Source organism: Hordeum vulgare, chromosome 2H (assembly GCF_904849725.1).
Source record: "Hordeum vulgare subsp. vulgare chromosome 2H, MorexV3_pseudomolecules_assembly, whole genome shotgun sequence".
NCBI lineage: Eukaryota > Viridiplantae > Streptophyta > Magnoliopsida > Poales > Poaceae > Hordeum > Hordeum vulgare.
Window position 1 is genome coordinate 527,752,930 of NC_058519.1, and position 19,818 is coordinate 527,772,747.

Below are 19,818 nucleotides of genomic sequence, written 5' to 3' on the forward strand. Positions count from 1 at the left end.
CCCAGGGACCGTCGGAGAAGCTACCCCGCGGCCCTCTGCGCCATGAACTTCGGTGTCTGGGGTGGCCTCGAGAGAGGAGAGCGGACGGTAGGGGAGCGGTGGCGGTCGGCGGGGTTGGCTAGGGTTTCGCGCGGAGCTTCGCAGTGCACTGAGAGGAGGGATAGGATTCAGATCAAGTGGGGAGAGGGTTGTGGTCAGTGCACTGAGAGGATTCGCCGCCACCGCCGCCTCTCCCTCCGCGGCTGCGGCGCTGGTGCTCAGGGCCCTCGGGGCTGTGGGCGGCGCGAGCCCCAGGGACCGCCGGAGAAGCTAGCCCGCTGGCCTCGAGAGAGGAGCGCGGACGGTAGGGGAGCGGCGGCGGCCGGCGGGGCTGGCTAGGGTTTCGGTGTGAGCTTCGCAGTGCACTGAGAGGAGGGATAGGATAAGGATAGAGTGGGGAGAGGGAGATGGTCAGTGAAAGAGGATAAGGATCGGGTGGGGAGGGAGGGGAGTGGGTGAGATTTTTTTTTTTTAGAACGGGCGTGGGTGAGCTCTTTTTTTTATAACGGGAGTATGTTTTTATTTTTATTTTTTTACCTTTTCTGTGTCTACCATGTTTTTATTTTATAAATCTTTTTAAATTTTCGAATATAAATCACATATGGATCAAAATTAGTAAATCTACACTCTAAAAATGTCTATATGCATATGTATGTAGTGCATAGAATTTTTCAAAAATACATATATTTAGCCACAGAGGGAGTATACCGACAATAAATATCTCATATGTTCTTTACGGAGAAATTCACCATGTTGATTGCTTTGGATGTCTGATTTTTGCTAATTATGAGCAGAGAATTTTCTGTGTACGATTATTCGTGCGTTGCACGTGCATGCTTACTAGTAAGTTTTAACAAACAGATGATTACTAGTCAACTCATGTAAGGAATTTAAATGCTTTTCTTCCCTTTCTACGGAAGAGATTGTTTGGTGCATGATTGTGTTTTTTTTTCTCACTACTCGTGTCTGCCTTAGGAGTCACAGTTAAGCGTTGAAAACTAAGTATAGTTCTTTATCTGGCAAGTAAGCATTTATAATCTGATAGCTAAGTATTTGCATGGGACAACTAAGCTAAAAAAGATCCGACTAACCTGATGACTGCTCAGTAGCCTGACAACTAAGTAGTATGTAATTCGGAAACTAAGAATTTTCTAATCTACTCCCTCCATAACGTAGTATTTGTTATTGAAGAGAACTAGTTTATTTCTTTCCAACAACAGATATTTAGGAATAGAGGTAGTAGTCGTCAAGTACTTGCAACCTGGCAAGTACTCGGTAACCTGACAACTAGGTAGTACGTAATCTGAAAACTAAGCATTTCTAATCTGGTAGCTAAGTGCTTGCAACCTGCCAAGTAAGGTCAATTAGACTAATCTTGTGACTAAGCATGATTTAACATGTAATCTGACAATTAGTTATTGTCAGTCCCGATAACTTGATAGAAATAAACTCACAAGCACAACAATATTTTTTACGACAACTAGATGTTATAATAAATGGCAAGCTCTCGAACAAATCAACGAGAACAATTTTCGGTTTGCACGTATAATCCTTGAAACCAAAAGTCAACAAAAAAACATCACACTGTTCATGAATACACTGTTTATAAATAGTGACTGTGTTTTTTCACGTGAATATACTATCGAGCAAGCTACTAGCCTTATTCTTAAACAGCGGCAATGCGCTTTAATGTATAGCTAGCTATGCATAGGACAGCCTAGCCGTTGCACGCACGGCATGCATGCAACGCAGCGCTCACTGTGTTACTCTATTAGGCCAGCCATTGTGCGGCATGCATGCTACGCATTGATTTTAGAAACCGCCGCACCGCAACGCATGGATGCGGTGCCGCTCTGTAGTAGGGTCCCTCTTTGTTCCAGCTTTTGATTTTACTTTTGTTGTGCTCTTATTCAACATTGTAATCGTCATGGTGTGATGAATGAAAACTATAATATTTGTATTTCTTCAGATAATGTACGATTTGATTTTATACCAAACTGCTTTGCATTTGTCTGCAGCTGTGTTGGGGTAAGATATTCTGATTGATTACCCTGATGTGTGTGGTCAAGTCAACTGAACTACTCCCTCCCTCACGGTTTAGAAGACACAGTTAGACTTGCGTGCGTTTTCAAAATAGACAAAGATTAAGGCACGTTGCATTTACTCCTAACAGCTAATTAGTACTACGTTGTACTACTTCTATATGCATGCGTAGTGTGAATGCTATTTTTTAACTCATTTCACAGCCAATCAATAGCCACATAGGTCCTAAAGAATTTGCATGCACGCCTTCTAAACCGTGACGGAGGGAGTAGTATATACTTTGTTGAGTTATTAGTTTAGTGTGATGTGGCATTTTCATTCTTTCAGTTGAGTGCATCTCCAGTGTTCAAATTTTTTAACCCAAAGGAGTGCATCTCCAATGTTCAATTTTTGTAACCCAAAGGAGTGCATCTGGACAGTTGTTGCAGGAGGCGGCAGCAGTGTCGTATATATTGACTTGTCGACACGGTAAGCATAAGTTCTTATCTGATTTAAGTTAGCTGTGGAATTATTCGAAGCTGTTTTATGTTGGTTTACCAGGCTGGAGACTTGATATGGTTCAAAGTAAGGAAATTATGCATGGTACAGTAGTGCTCCCAAGTCCCAACAAGATGCAGTATGCTAGGGTAGTACTTGATGCAGGCATTCCAGACAACCTTTTATGGCGTTGATGTTCACCCCATGTCATTTCATCTGTTAACTGTATTATTAAATGCAGTGTCCGACTCACAACTCCGACGACCGCAACAGAGCCCTTCTCATTGGAGGTGGTATACGACAAACTCCACTGATGTTGCTACCACCTTTAGTGTTATCATTCCGTTGTTAAGGGAAGGTACTCCGCTCCGCTCCGCTACCACCTTTAGTATAAGATTTCGCTTCCTGCTCCGCTGTCACCTGTCAGTCATCTAATTGTCACCACACTCTTTAATTTATTTTCAGGCATTCTTTTGCTTAAGAGGGGCTAGAAAACCTACCTCTCAACTCGTCTAGCGATTGGGCAGTCAGATTCACCATTGGTTCAACCCCTCATTGCTTTCTTACTGTTCATTTCTTACAACTTGCGTTTTTACTTTGTCTTCTTAAAGCATCCACATGCATTCCATCAATCAAACTCATCAGAGAGAGTGCACACTGGTTACAACTATATCTGGCCATGGGCGGCCCGGCCCGAAAAAGCCCAATCCGGCCCGTCCCGACCTTGCCTATGGGCCTGGTTCGGGCCTGAATTTTGAGCCCGAAGAGTATGTCGGGCCGGGCCCGGGCTTGGTGTTTTTGTGTTTTAGGGAAGGGGCACGGCCCGAGGCCCAAAGCCCGACGGGATTTAGGAGTGATGGGCCAGGCCTGGGCTTGAAATCTAGGCCGGATGGCTAGGGCTGGGCCGGGCTCGGGCCTAGGTTTTCTACGTCGGGCTTGGTCTGGCCCGGCCCGAGCGATGGCCAGGTATAGGTACAACGCGAGACAAACATAGATGTTTGCACAAAGGACCCTGTGATAAGTAAAGATACAATTTTACTCCTATAGAATCCTATGCGTCACCAAAGTGTGGGTGGGATGCAGCTTCGGTTGACTGCTGTGCTTCGGATGATGGTTTTAATCAGTTACAGGTACAAGTATTAGAAGTAGCTAAGGTCTTGGTTAATTTAGAGCTTCAGTTGCTGGCTGCTACTCTTTTTTTTTCCTTTTTTTTTTTTTGCTTTTATATGTGTTGTACTTAGCATTTCAGTTTGTGAAAAATGATTTCCATGAGTACACAAGGTAAATGTTAAAACAAGAGGAGGCTTCAAGATTATTATCATTTTGTCGGTTGCCTTGGTATTACCTGTAGAAAACTCAAAAGGCTAGGTTATATTGTGGGGGTTCCTTGATAGAAAAAGGTGCAGAACTACAAAGCAGTTTGTAAGGGCAACTGCGTATGGAATTATACAGCTATACAGTCCTGATCAAGCGTCTGTTGTCACTCCCCTTCAAACTAGATCATGTAAGAGTATCCACAAATCCTTCATATTGTCCCTATATGGCTATATATCTAAACGAACAACCCAATCACGGCCCAGGCAGGAGAGAGAAAAAAACAACTGGACCCCTTAGTTTGTCCTCATACATTCAGTTTGTCTGTGAACCCTCCGATCTAGCCCAAATGTGGGAAGATACAAGGGCTCGCGGACCGATCAACCCACTATGTAGGACACGACCAACCTCGGATCACCTTTTCTCTTTCTTCATTGTTTCTTTTTGTCTTTCTCTCTCTTCATCCTCACCATTCATATACATGTGATCTGATAGTTTTATGCACAAAGTGGGGGACATGACTACATCCATGCACATATAAAGGATGGGAACTTTTGGAAACTCGGTGTATATACTCTATATGCAAATAAAAATTCGCAATTCAATAAAAGTCAAAAAATCTAAAAATAGTTTTTAAATTAACTTGACCTTTCATTGTACTTGTGAGAAAAATTTCATAAAAAGAAAACTACACCTTGACTTCTTTTCAAAAAAGTCAAATTTCCGGTCAAAATAGTGTGAATGGTGACCTATAATAGCAAATATTTTTTGTCTGTCAATGTTGACTTTTTTTCATGAAAATTTATATACTAGGGCAAAACAAAGTCAAGTTTAATCTAAAAATACTTCAAAACTATTTTAACTTTTTAATTAATTATTAAAAATATTTTTCCATATAGGGTGCATATACAACCAGGAACCAAAATGTATTTTCTCACATATAAAGGCTTAATACTCCCTCCGTTCCTAAATATAAGTCTTTTTAAAGATTTCACTAGAAGACTACATACGGAGCAAAAGGAGTGAATCTATATTCTAAAATATGTCTATATACATCCGAATGTAGTCTACTAGTGAAATCTCTAAAAAGACTTATATTTAGAAACGACACGCCCGTGCATGGACCGGACGAAGGCATTTGAGGAGCTAAATTTAAGAAGACAGACTATAGTCTATAGATGCCCTAACTAAATTTAAGAAGACAGACTATAGTCTATAGATGCCCTAACTCCATATCTTCTTCGAAGGAGGGAGTGATTGAGGAGACAATGACAGCCTAGGAGGAAAGAGGTGGGACAGAGCCGTTACGTATTGCTATCTGAATGAAAATCATATGCGTGACAACACACGGACATTCAACTAGTGTATATAATTTGTGTATAATATATGGAGGAGAAAGTAATAGGGGACAGGATTTGGGAGCTACTAGTGTATATAATTTGTGTATAATATATGGAGGAGAAAGTAATAGGGGACAGGATTTGGGAGCTATAGCTGGAGTAACATGCACAATCTGATAGTGGCATGCATATCAATTCAGAAGAAAAGATTCCCTTTCCAATCCAGAAAAAAGAGGGGAACGGATTCCAATTCCATGGGAGTGATAACCATGAATTAGAACTGAAAATAAACTTCCAATGCATGTGGTTTAAATTTAAGGTAGCCAGCTATTCTCTCTGCAATTAAATTTAAGGTAGCCAGCTATTCTCTCTGCAACACAAGGTGGTTTGCCTTGCTACAAAGTCTCGTGAGAATAATAATTCTCGTGGATTCCTCAATTATTTCTGAAACAGAATTGACGATCTAACACTGTACGAAAAAAATAACACTCAGAAGTTGGGACTTTTAAACCAGTCCTCCAAAAGAATCGATCCTTCAGCGGTGCATCAGGTATCTAATCCAGATTAGCGATCACTGCATCAGTAACTTCCTGGGTGGTGCTGGTGCCGCCTAGATCCTTTGTTCTGTACTGGCCTTCTGCAACGACGCGCTTCACCGCAGTTTCCAGACGGTCAGCGAATGACGGGAACTGCAAATGCCTCAACATCATCGCGGACGACAGGAGCAGGGCGACAGGGTTTGCTTTCTGCTGCTCTACAAGATTGTCGTTTCCCACATTTCCTGCAGAAGCACCTTGCTCGAAGATGGCATGATCCTGACCCACATTACCTGCAACATAAACACAGCATCCATGGATCAATATAAACCTCAAACTTATGTTGGCTTACAAGAATAAACCTATATGTAGTTCATATAGCAAAAAAAGGAGGTGTTAAGTTAAATTTTATTAATTTGTTCCAAAAGAGCGGAAGAGGGTCAAAATCATGTGCCACTACAACACACTAGGCATGTCGCACTAGTGGGCCCCCAGCAAAGAATTCAAGAATACCAGGAAGTAAGTGTTGACCAGCATTTCTCGCAATCGACCAAGTTAATCCAATTAACCACTCATAGTATGAACTGACCATGGAAACAAAGTAAGATTTCATCTTACCTCCTGGCATGACACCTGTTCCTCCAACAAGACCTGCAGCTGTGTTGGCAACCAAATTGCCGTAAAGGTTAGGCGTAACCTATCAAAAGAATGGAAAGATAGAAGTTAGAAAATCTGCAGTAACCCCAAGGAATGGTTTACTTAATAGGAGCATCTGAGAATACCAGGATAATAAGATACATACCATAACATCAAATTGCTCAGGCCTTGAAACAAGTTGCATGCAGCAGTTGTCAACAATGATTTCGTTATACTCAATACTTGGATATTTAGCGGCAATCTCACGGCAAGACTCCAAGAACAAACCATCAGCAAGTTTCATGATGTTTGCTTTATGCACTGCTGTGACTTTCTTCCGGTAGTTAAGGTAAGCATACTCGAAGGCATATTTGGCAATCCTCTCAGAGCAAAACTTCGTGATCACCTAAACCCAATCAGTAAGAGTAACAAAAAGGCAACAAAACAGACTTAAAAGGAAAGCACAAGTCGAGCAATTGTTTTCATAGATAATGTTTTGAGCAAACTCACATCATCTAAGACAGGACTGATAATTGGCTTGCATGGAAACATAAATGCAAGAAAATAAGCACATATATGATGAATATTCTGAACATAGACAGGGCACATTTTTTGCGTATCTTGGTCTATTTGCAAATAATGGAAACCAATCTAACCTCATGATATTCATGTTCTGTTGATATAGCATACGCACATGAATCTATAGGTCAATAGACGCCAAGTTCACCCATCTGTGTATTTGGGACGGGAGTACCTATTGGCTATTATCTCCTGGGATAAATACATCCAGATACCAACCTCACGGCAGTCACATCATGGTTTGACCAACATAACGACAGTGTATTCTAGATAAGGCCTACAGAGTTTTGTACTGATTACTCCATTCATAAATTCGGAAATGAGTTTTGAAGCCCAGTCAAGCGCAAATGCATAATGTTAAATGAATATTACAACTTCTCAGTAAACAAGGAAATTACTCAAATACAGACAATACCGCCATCATTTACCTGGTTAACACCGACCCAATAGTTCAGATAAATTGGTTTCTACAAACCTGCTAAGCTACACCACAAGTTTGGACAACCGGAGCACATGTGAATCACTGGAGCACAATTCTTGCCAGAACGAGACTGAGGATTTGCAGTCCGCATTTGACAGTTTTATTACACGGATCTACCAGCAATTTCAACCTTATGAGGCATGAATGACTGCAATGATCATATAAACTATCAAGCAAACAGTACATTCATTTCTAACAGCATCTTAGTAATCTACATCATCCTGGTCACAAATTCAGATAACTCAGTTTTACACGGATCGTGGTAGATAACCGGCTGACAGCATCAGTTCATGACAGACAAATCATATATCTACTCTGACAGTGGCAACTTTGCAACGGAAAACCTTCCTCTTGACCATGTATACTAACTAACTATGATATGCCAAATCCACCGATCATATACCATGTACCAGCAATAGAGCCAACGACAAAAAAAAAGGGCACACCAGACGTCAACCAATGAACAGGTGAAGGACTGGAGGTGAATTTTCCAAACAAACAACAGGGAGCGAACGATCAGGCATACCTTGAGGCTCTCGACGACCCCCGGGACGACCTCGTGCTCGAGGCCCGAGTACTCGCCCTCGGTGTTCTCCCTGATGACGACGATGTCGACGTTCTTGTGCCTGGTGGGCAGGCCGGGGACGTTGGCGCAGTTGACGAGGGAGGCGAAGAGGTCGAGCTCCTTGCGGAGCTGCATGTTGAGGGAGGAGACGCCCCCGCCGACGGGGGTGGCGAGGCCGCCCTTGAGGCAGACCTTGTTGCGGCGGATGGACTCGATGACCGCGGGCGGCACGGCGGGCATGTCGCCGTGGACGTCGTATGTCTCGAAGTAGACGGGCGCGTGCATGGCCTCCATGACCTGCTCCACGGCGCCTGTGACGAGGGGCCCGATGCCGTCGCCCGGGATGAGCGTGACGGGGCGCGGGGTGCCGTCGCCCGGCCGGGGCATGTAGGTCACCGTGCGGCGCGCGCCGCCGCCGTGGCCAGGGAGGGACGGCGCGGAGGCGACCAGGCGGCGGAGGAGCGGTGCGGATCGCCGCGCCATGGGTGGCAGGCTGGGGCTGCGGCGGGCGGATGCGGAATTGCGATCCGGCGGAGCGCGGGCGACACGGAGGGGAGGGGAGGGAGGAAGGATTCCGAGACCGAAAGAGGGAGGAGACCGGGACGGGGGAGGGAGAAAGGGACGGTGGAGATGGCCACTACTTGAGCTGTTTTGCGGTTCGGTCCTTGAGATTGTTGGGTATTCGCTATAACCTTTAAAAGCCTCCTCCGCAAGAATGGGATGGGAGGCACGTCTCTGGCAAGCGGGGCCCATCGCCATCAACGGAACTAGGACGTATATCTTTTTCGGTTGAGAAGAAAATGGTCGACAATGTCAACGCACAGAAAATAGTACTCCCTCCGTCCGTAATATAAGAATACATTTTTATACTAATGTAGTGTAAAAAAACGTTGGGACAGAGGAAGTACAATCGTGCTGGTACGGAGCGGAAACGTAGAGACAAATGGAACTTTGAACCCAGTGACCTCATGCAATGCAAGCGAGCGATCAAGCAAATGAAACTATCACATCAGGTTTCCTCAAAAAAAAGAAGGTATCACATCAGCTAAGTTTTATCTTTCTTTCTTTCTTTTCCTCAAAAAAAAGAAGGTATCACATCAGCTAAGTTTTATCTTTCTTTCTTTCTTTTTGATACATGTATATTGATAATTCAAGCAATTAACAGCAAAAACGTCTTATATTTCGTTACGGAGGGAGTGCATTTTAATAACTTTTTATAACGCATTTTAATAACTAGTTATTGTACATGTTGGCTATTAGGTTGGCTATAGGTGATGTGGATTGTTGACTATACTACTATTAACCATGCTCTTATATTGAGTATTTAACATCTTCTGATACAGTATCAAAGAGGGTCAGCAATGCTACTTTAAGCATGGGTCGATGAACGCTGATTCGGTAACCAGGCACCAACTAGCACCAAGTCACAGCTCCACTGGATATAAAATAAAAGCATACTAGAATGGCAAACCCAAATGGGACTTGAATCTGCATAGCATGGACAAACTAGTGCATTCAGATATCCAAGGGCATTTCAACTCAAGATACAGTTCAAAGATCCCGGCTTCGAATCTTGCGACCTCTCTTACAGAGCCTCTACGCGCTGCAAAACAAGACGAAAAGAAAGTCATAACAAGCTTCTAGTAATTTCAACGTACCATCAGACCGCTAGTCACAATCAAGGGTCACCACTAACATTCAAATCAAGCATTACAATCTGCTATGTGCTGGAGAGTGAATGTGGAGACCTTAAAATTCAGATTAAGGGTCTTCTCATTGATGATCCCAGATAACGTGCATTAAACATTTATACGGTTATACCACCGCACAGCACAGCGGAAAATAAGTGGGCACTGAAGACACAACATTTTATAATCAAATACTACTCCCTAAGAACAAGAATACTTATTCACTAGCGGTCGAGAGTACATGGAAAGCAAGATCCCTACTCCAGTGTGTTAGCCCAACACACACGTGCAAGAAAACAAATACTCCCTCCGTCCCAAAATAAGTGTCGCTGGTCTAGTACAAAATTTGTACTAATTTAGTGTCAACTTTGCGACACTTATTTTGAGACGGAGCGAGTAGTACTAAGATACAAACAGAAGAATAAGAATTAATCAGGTGATGCTGTAGAATCATTCAAGTTCAACCAACCAATAGTGAAGGAATAGGTAAGTGTCAAGTGAGGGTGCAAAAGAAACTAGTAACTGAATACCATAACGATCCAGAATAGAAGTCACATGTATGAAACAAAGTAATAGGTAAGTCAGGTATACCTTGCTGAGAACAAGATCTCTGCCCTTACTTCAACCCGGCAATTTTTCTCCTTGCCAGTGAATTCTTATGTTCCTACAAAAAACATTAGCACAGACACAGTAAACAAAAAAAGTTGGTGCCGATCTCAGTAATATATCTAAAGACAATCCTTGCAAAACAGATGATGAAGGAATGAACTGGTAGAGACAGCAACATCAAAATGATAAAAATAGCATAAAACAATGCATCCTGTTAAATCTGAAGACATGTTAAAACCTGAATCTGTAAACGACATTGAAGTATTCAACATAAATGTCTCATTCTAGTTCATGCCTGGAAGCTCCCTTTCGTGCAAAACTACATGGATAATGGTTTTTTGGATAGCACATTCAAACAAACTGAAGTTCAAGGCAGGTGCACACATACATGATGGATGTAACCATATATCTAAATCAACCCTTGCATGACATACATGAAGGATGTAACCATTTCAGTAAACAATAAAAAATGGCAATTAGTTCAAGTACAAGATTAATGCACACTTCAGTAGTTTAGTTGCAACTGTACATTGCACAATACTTCCTATAACCATATTTCAACACTTAACTCACAGAATAGCATACATGCAACTACTCAAAATGTTACCAACTAATCATTAAGAAAAAGGAAACTACCAGTTTGTTTTGACTTTTGATAGCTCAAATTGTCACATTTATGACCCAAGAAATCGAAATGCTCTTGAAATGAGCTTTCCAGAAGGGCGTATCTACAATGACGTATTAGCTACTTCTCCAACTCACTTATCCACTCAGGCCTTCTACAGCAGGTATGAGGTCCCACTCTACCAGATAGATGCTAGCAAGAATGCAAATTTTGTTGAAGAGAGGGATGGCATATGCAGATTAAAGAAAACGTAGCAAAACTTATAAATGCTGCAATAAGATGAACTGGCACTCTATGTCCTGTACATGCAAAATTGCACACATATGCAATGCAAGCATATTACATATCCATGCAATCTCTTTTGAGCAAACAAATGCTACATAGTTCACACAATTTATAAGCACTTAATAACTTGCTAAGAAGCAAGGGTTTTCTCTAATGAATATAAGTTAGTAAAAATACATCACACAGAAATAAATTTGTATTAGTAGTTGGCACTGCTGTTCAAATCAACATGTCCTACAGAGACCGGTTTAACCTTTTTATCTGGCAACTAGTTCATATGACAACTCTACCTTCGCATTCAAAGGGGAGCCAATTCTTGACAATCAAAACTAAGTTATATTCAGTGTGCCCATTAAAAAAGTTGGTGCTGATCTCAGTGACATATCTAAAGATAATCCTTGCAAAACTGATGACGAAGTAACGAACTGGTGGAAACAGGAACAGCAAAATGATAAGAATAGCATACAACGATGCATCCTGTTAAATCTGAAAACATGTTAAATCCTGAATCTGTAAACGATATTGAACATAAATGTCTCATTCTAGTTCATGTCTGGATGCTCCCTTTCATGCAAAACTACATGGATAATGGTTTTCGGTATTGCCTTCAAACAAACCGAAGTTCAAGACAGGTGACACATGTGAACCAATAAACCTATACACTAGCAAAGATCAACAACATCAAGGCTCCAACCTCACATCGCTTACCCAGCACCATGCACGCAATATAGAGTAGAATATTGACACCTAATCTCTAAATCAACCCTTACATGACATAGATGAAGAATGTAACCATCTCAACAATAAAAAATGGCAATTAGTTCAAGTAGAAAATTAATGCACACTTCAGTAGTTTAGGTGCAACTGTACATTGCACAATACTTCCTATAGCTATAGGTCAACACTTCAACCCACAAAATAGCATAGCTTGACATGTAACTACTCAAAGCATTACCAACTAATCATCCAGAAAAAGGAAACTACCACTTTGTTTTGACTTTTGATAGCTCAAGTTGTCACATTTATGACACAAAACATCGAAATTCTCTTGAAATGAGCTTTCCAAAAGGAAATATGTAGAATGATGTATTAGCTACTTCTCCAACTGTATGAGGTCACATTGTATCACTTTCACATTTTGCAGCTTAGCCCTCACGAGATTCTGACAGATGCTATCAAGAATGCAAATTTTGTTGAATAGAGAGATGACATGTGCAGGTTAAAGAAAGCATAGCAAAATCTCTGAATGCTGCAATAAGATGAACTGACACTATGTCCTGTACATGCACAATTGCACACACGGGCCATATCCAGCGTATTACGTATCCAAGCAATCCCTTTTGAACAAACAAATGTTACATTTTTCACACAAATTATAAGCACTTAACTTAATAAGAAGCAAGGGTTTTATCTAATGAATAAGTTGGTAAAAATAGATCACACAGAAAGAAGTCGGTATTAGTAGTTGGCCCTGCTGTTCAAATCAGCATGCCCTACAGAGACCCGTTTAACCGTTTTTATCTGGTAAGTACTCCCTCTGTCCCAAAATTCTTGTCTTAAATTTGTCTAGATAAATTTAAGACAAGAATTTTGGGACGGAGGGAGTACCACCTTTGTTTCTAAATATAAGACATTTAGACAGTTCAAATTGAACTACCAAAACGTTTTATACTTAGGAACAGAGGGTGTATTTCATATGATAACTCTACCTTATACTGTAGCATTTAAAGGGAAGTCAAGTCTTGACAATCAAATCTAAGTTATATCCAGTGTGCCAACTAAAATGCCAAAATCCCTTAGATTCTGACTCAATATGTGCACAATATTGCTTCCCTTGTAAGATGTCGTTTCATGTCAGTCTAATAACCGATGCACAACCAAAGCAATGCATTTTTCCACGGACGCAAACAAATCAATGTTACAGAAACATATCAAACAAAACATTCAGCAAAGTAGCACCTGACGGCGCACCAGCTTCTTGCTCCCCTCCGCCTCCCGCGCAAGCCTCTCCAGCCTCCTCAGCATCCCGGAATACATCTCCTCCACCTCGGTTGATTGCCCCGTGGCCGAGGCCACCAAGGCCTCCACCCTTCCGAGTCCGAACGCGTCCATCATCCCATCCATGGCCTTCTGGTCTCCGATGCTATAGCTCTTTGCCGGCGGATGCGGCAGCCACGGCATTGGCGACTCCGCCGCGAAGGTGTGGTACTGGCCCCGGAAACCAGGACCCACGTTGACGACCTGGAGGGAGGTGGGGTAGAGGCGGGAATCGACGAGGAGGAAGGCGCGGTAGTCGAACGAGTGGATGGAGTGGTTGGACGAGGCGGAGGGGGCTACGAGCAGAAACACGAGGGGGTGGGTGAGGGCTAAGGATTTGGACAGGGAGCGGGCGACGGCGACCTCGCGCATGGAGGGGCGGCGCGTCGCGCTGCGGCGGGAGGAGAAGAAGCCCACGGTGGCTGGGCGGGCGGGGGAGTAGGGCTGGAAGCGGCCGAGGGCGTCGGAGAGAGAGGAGGGGCGGGCGAGCGAGGTGTGGCCGGTGATGCTGATGGATAGGGTTGGGGCGGAGGAGGAGGTGGCGGCGGAGTCGTCGTCGTCGGAGAAGGAAGGGGGAGGGGCCGGGGGGCGGGCGGCACGGCCGAGGAGCAGCCCGTCGCAGTCCCCGGCGGCGGTCCCGCAGCATTCGAGTAGCGCCGCGAAGGCCTGGCTGGAGACGGAGAGCTTCGCGGCGGCGGCCATTTCTGGACTGCGACCAGGGGTTCGGTCGTTCGGGGCTTGCTTCGGCCTTCGGAGCGTGTCCTTATCGGTCGACTGTTTTCCAGTTCAGTGTTAGTTTTTTTTTATGACTATAAGGCTGGTTGTAATGGATAGTACACCCTTCGTTCTTAAATATAAGTCTTTTAAGATATTTCACTAGAAGTCTACATACGAAGCAAAATGAGTGAATCTACGCTCTAAAATATGTCTATATACATCCGTATGTAGTCCACTAATGAAACCTCTTTAAAAACTTATATTTAGGAACGAAGGGAGTATCATATATTAGTATCATGCATACTTCTTTCGTCTGAAAAAAGATGTTTCTGGCAACATTTTGTGGAAACCCCCTCCCCTTTCATCCGCGTTCCGCGCGCTCCCCTGCTCGTCTCCCCCTCGCCGGAGCTCCTTGCTCAGCTCCCCCGCGCCAGAGCTCCCTTCCTCTGCTCGCCCGCACAGCTCTCCCGCGCGTCGCCGGATCTCCCTCTTCCCATGCCCCCGCCGTTTTGCTTCCCCCGTCCTTGTTCCTCTCATCGTTCCTCATGGTGAGGAGAAGGAAGGCTTGATTTTTTTCTCGATCTGCTATCTGAGGCGTCTTCCCTGAGGACGGCGAGCTGGAGATGCCCCTGCGCGTCTTCGACCACCTCCTTGCTGGTTGGATGTCGTCGACCATGAAGCCGGTCTTCTCTAAGCGCGCGCCACCATATGCGTCGAGACACCAAGGCCGAGGCTGCGTACGCCGCCGAGTCCGTCAAGCGCCACCACCTCCCAGACTCGCGGCCCAACCCAGTCCCCGCGGCCGCATGCGCCTCCTCGCCGTCGTGGGTCCTCTCGCCCCCCACTTGCCAAGGTGCAGCTCCCCCCTCTTCTTGCCTCCCATGTTCTAAACCAAAATGCTTCTTTTGTCTATATTGTAGCTTCAATGCTGTTGTCAAATTTAGTCTATCTTGAAGCTTGGGAACATTCCAATTTAGTCTATCTTTTGAGTAGCAAGTTCACTGTAAATTTAAGTACAAGATCACTATTTTTTTGGAGCATTGACACTATGTATGTCAATATGTCATCAGATTAACTGGGTTCTTGGGGGTCCTGATCAGTTTTCTGAGAAAAAACATGCTTAAATGGCAGCAAGTTTTGAATACAGTGTATGTTCTATAGCTTCTTTAGCAAGATCACTTGTTTATCATGTCACCGAATTTCACTTGTTACACAAGAACTAAACTCATTAAATGTCAGTGTATATTTTAACTGAATGTCAATGTTACACAAGAACTAAACTGAATATCAGTTCAATGCTCACATCTTAAATCTGAAAATCAGTAAGTTGTTGCTTCTTGCATAGAATAGCTAAGTGAACTAATGCTCATTCACTTTAGAGTCAGTGATGATTGCTAACTGAATTTGTACACTTTGCTAACTGAATTTTCAATTTCGTTCATAACACTTTGCTCTAACTAAATTCTTTTGCTCTCAGTTTAAGTTACAGATTTGACTTCGAATGACCAGTCCCAGTTTTGACTTGGAATGACAATCTCTTAATTTTGACAGTGAACATCTCCATAAATTTACTGTTCCACCAAAACTTTAGAGTATATTCAGAAGCAGGAATGTGCAAAAGATAAGTTTGAATCTTCCCCTTGCTGGTTGTTTTACTTTGCTTTATTCTTTCAAGATTTTTCCTTTCTCGTGGCATATGCATTTACTCCAATGGCAGTAATTGTCAAGGAATAAGCAGGGGAGCCTTCAATGGGGACTATGGCAGTACTAAAGATTGTTCCATCGGAAATCAACATCAATGCCAAGAAATTGACAGTTCATTTTAGACCATACTAAACATTTTCGTATTGGAATTAAATAAACAAGATTGACAGTACTTAACACTCCATGTCATAGTGAACATTGCAGAAATTGATAGAACACTTATAACCGGTGAAAATGCTACAGACCATGAATGATTTCAGAGATGTTTTCCTTCTCCCATTTTAGACCATAATAGTTAACTGAACTTTGTTTGTAACATTTCTACAGAGGACATGGGCAATTGTGTTTCAAATTACAGAGCAAGCAAGGTACACGGTGCAATGTAAAGAAATTGTGTTTGAAATTGGAGCTTCTGGAGTACATTTTCAAACCGGCAACAACACAAGTAGGAGCTTGAGCAAGGTACAGGGCCGAGCCCTGTACTTCTTCTCAGAGTACTTGAAAAGGAGATGCTGGGAGCAAGGTACATGTCCGACACTGGAGATGAAAAGAAAGGCGCTCTGTATATCTTCTCGCTGACAGGAACACAATGAGGGGACTCCGGCAACAACACACGAGCAGGGGAGGTCCAGGCAGCAACATGAGTAGGGGAGGAGCAACAACTTGCAGAGGAGCAGCAGAACGAGCTCGAGCTTCCAGTCCCGTGAGAGAACTTGAGGTCCAGGACAAGCTTGAGGGAGCTGGAGATCCAGGCACAACGGCAGCTCGCGGTCCATGCGCTCGTGACCCAGGCGTGCGTAGGTCCTGGGCGGCAGCGGCGCAGGTCCTGGGTTGCGGGAGGGGATATCAGCGACGCAGGTCCTGGCCTCCTAGGTGGCGGAGGAGCACGTCCTCGGCGACGGCGGAGCAAGCATGCGATTTTGTGGTGCAGGTCCTGGGTGGCGGAGGAGCACGTCATGGGCGGCGGCGGAGCAAGCAATTGGGCGGTGCAGGACATGGGTGTCAGAGGAGCATGTCCTGGCCTCTTGGGCGGCGCAGGTCCTGGCCTCCTGGGCAGCAGAGAAGCAAGCCCTGGGCGGCGCCGGCACAGGTCCTGGACGGGCAGAGGAAGAACCGAAGGAAGGAGACAACCACGTGTTTGAAACAGATTTAATGCAATGAGCGCGTTTTTGTAAAAATAGATGTACACTAAGCTGGTGACAATCTTTTCCGGACGGAGGGAGTATGATACTAGTGTATGATACCACAACCGTAATGCATAGTATCATGTTAGTGATGACATGTTTGGGCTACACCATCACCCTCATTGTCGATGATCATATTATGCAAAATAACACAACATGTCATCACCTGCCACAAAGTTTCTTGTTCCCATATCATTGCAGCCTCACAAACAATTCCTCAATGCGCTTGCAGCACTTCAAAAGCCCTCTCCACACCCTTCCTAGATGATTCATGCATTGTTTCGAAGTGCTTTTGTTTTCTGTCATGTGGTTTGGATATGGTCTTCACAAATGTAGCCCATTAAGGATATATGCCATCGGTAAGATAGTACAACATGTTGTAATCTCGGTCGTTGACGGTGTAGTTGCATAAAGGTGATTCCCTGTTCCAAATCCTCCTGAACATCGGAGATCGTTGAAGCACGTTGATGTCGTTGTGAGAACCTGGCATTCTAAAGAGTTGTCGGACGTACCGTTGTGTCTTCCGGGCCGGCAACGACGTCCTGCGCAGAGAGGTCGGGAGAGATGATCCCTTTGACCGAGCGGTTGGGTGGTAGAGGCTACTAGGCGATGGAGCGCATGCGACGGCGGAGCTACGAGACGGTCGGCGCGCGAAGGAAGAAGAGAGGAAAATAGGAAATGGAGATGGCAGTCCTGTAGGGTGGATTTGGTGCAATTTGCGGTAGGTCGGGCTGTCGGGTCCGACGTGGCGGGCGTGCCCGGGATCCCCATATTTAGGCTGGAAATGGGGGGTGTCGGTCAACCCGGGCATTTGAGGCCGGTTTGAGAGGTCCGTCTGGGTCGAATTTTTGTGACCGAGCGGCCTGACCGGGTTTTTGAGGAGGGTTTGAGGGGTCCGGCTATAGACACTCTAAGCATCCTTCATTTAATGATTTTGGAACTAAAATTGTTCATGCATTGATGGGCTTATTTTATTTAAGCGTTTTGCCTAGGTTCACGCGCTTAGCATTGTATCTTCGTGAGTCACCACACTCATCTCTCTCCTATTAATTAACTTGTCATATCATATTTTTTGCTTACATAACAACCTTAGCACCTGTACAAGGTGGAGCATTGGGAGGGGCCTAAGATCTTTATGGAACGGCTCAGATTCATCCCTAATCATACATCTTCTCGCGGTCTCAGTTCTCTTCACTCTTCTCTCTCACTCACCACCTTGGCACCTCATCCTGCATTCCTCTCCCGACTCCGTCTTCACCGACAACTTTTCGCTGCCAACTTTGACCATGTTTATAGACAAAATGTATAACATGCTAGAATAAATGGGCTTGGCCTATCTAAATTCTAAAATCTCAAAAGAGTTCAGGAATAAAATGACGAGTGGTAGTGTGGTGGTGCTAAAGGCGAGAAAGAGTTGGACCTCTTTATATAGTGAGTTCTCCCCAACACTCCAAGGGTGTGTTTGGTTAGAGTCATTAGGTGGAACGTAACGGGTCTGTCCCGCACCCGGAGGTTGTTCTCATGTTCGGTTGGGTCAAGGTATGGGAACCTACTCGTTCTGAAAAACAACATATTCCCTCTATATCCGGAACCTGCTCATACCTCCGATTCGGCGGAACCGCTCGTCATTCTCCCCTCGCCACGACTCACTCGCCCCAAAAGTCGAAACCCCATCCTCATCTCAGCGTTGCCGCCCCTCCCCGGCACCGCCTCTCCTCTCCGGCGCCGCCTCTCCCTTTCTGGTGCTGCCTCCCCCTCTCCGTCGCTGCATCTCCCTCTCTGACGCTGATGTAGATCTTTGGCGATGCTCTACGTCAGGCCGATGCAGATCTCCATGGGCTGAAGGTGGATCACGACGGGCGGCTGCACCTCGCAAACCATCTACTCGTGAGCTACTCGTTGTTCCTCAATGGCAATTTTGTGGTGCCGGCCAGTGATTATTATGTTCTAAAGCTTGATAGCTTTTCCTAATCATAGGAGCACGTTTTCAGTAAATGACTTGTATTTTGCGAGGTCTTTTGACATCTATGACTTGTATTTTGCGAGGTCTTTTGACATCTATGACTTGTATTTTGACAGTCTTTTAGGGTAGTATTTTTTACAGATTTTGACCTGTATATGAGTGAATAACTAGTATTGTGTTTGACATTTTTTTATTATGTGAAAAAAATAAAAATACTAGTGACAATTATGGTTATATATGACATTATTATTATGGAATAGGTGAGATGAATCAAATGCATTTCAATACGTAGCTCCAAACAAACACTGAAATGGAGTTGTTCCACTACACGTAATCGCCAACCAAACACATGATGAGAATCAACCCATTCCAGTGGAACGGAATGTCATGGAACCATTCCATTCCATTCCACTTCATTACTCAACCAAACACACCCTAAGTGTGTGTTGAGAAGAGAAAGGGGAAGACCACACGCGCGCTCGCCTCGCCTGGTGTCGTGGTTTTGTCACGGCAGATGTCCTTGTAAAAGGACTTAGTGGTGAGGCCATCGTTGATGTGTGGCGAATCGAAGAGGTTGATCGGGAACAGGAGAGATTTACCCAGGTTCGGCCCCTCCGATGGAGGTAAAAGCATGCGTCCTGCTTTTGTGTCTATATTGATGGCGATCTCGGTTACAAGGATGCGGAATAGCTAACCTAACTCTCGAGAGTTTCTTGCTTAATTTCTGTGGCTCGAGGGCTCCTATTTACATATAGGTAGAGGCCTCAAGATTACAACCGAGTCGGGGTCGATAAACGCCCATGACATATTACAATTCTACTTTATCTTGTTTCCCAAGTTAGGAAAACTTCTGGCGTCTTCCGCTTTATTGGCCTTAAGTCGCCATCTTCTCGTAGTGGGCCGCCTGGTGGCTCGATTGGTAAGTCGCCGCATTCAACCTCTTGTCTTCTCTATAGCCGATCAAACACACACTCCTTGGGCCGCCCATGGACTAAC

General features: G+C 44.3%; 2 protein-coding genes across 3 annotated transcripts; both read right to left on the minus strand.

The window, feature by feature from the left end:
• Positions 1 to 5,520: 5,520 nt before the first annotated feature.
• On the minus strand, positions 5,521 to 8,628 carry LOC123427010 (isocitrate dehydrogenase [NAD] regulatory subunit 1, mitochondrial-like). Of its 2 annotated transcripts, none has more exons than XM_045110939.1 (4): positions 7,972 to 8,628; positions 6,552 to 6,779; positions 6,368 to 6,446; positions 5,521 to 6,042 (listed from the first exon to the last, which is right to left on the minus strand). In XM_045110939.1, exons 1-4 carry the CDS (start codon positions 8,491 to 8,493, stop codon positions 5,768 to 5,770), a joined length of 1,104 nt encoding a protein of 367 aa, XP_044966874.1. In that variant the 5' UTR covers positions 8,494 to 8,628; the 3' UTR covers positions 5,521 to 5,767. The 2 variants fall into 2 exon arrangements, with proteins under 2 accessions (XP_044966874.1, XP_044966873.1); XM_045110938.1 differs by having other exon boundaries at positions 6,552 to 6,791.
• Positions 8,629 to 9,301: 673 nt separating this feature from the next.
• LOC123427011 lies at positions 9,302 to 13,998 on the minus strand. Its single transcript, XM_045110940.1, has 3 exons — positions 13,177 to 13,998; positions 10,290 to 10,362; positions 9,302 to 9,613 (listed from the first exon to the last, which is right to left on the minus strand). The coding sequence occupies exons 1-2, from the start codon at positions 13,954 to 13,956 to the stop codon at positions 10,315 to 10,317; spliced, it is 828 nt and encodes a 275-aa protein (XP_044966875.1). The 5' UTR covers positions 13,957 to 13,998; the 3' UTR covers positions 9,302 to 9,613; positions 10,290 to 10,314.
• Between the last annotated feature and the right edge of the window lie 5,820 nt (positions 13,999 to 19,818).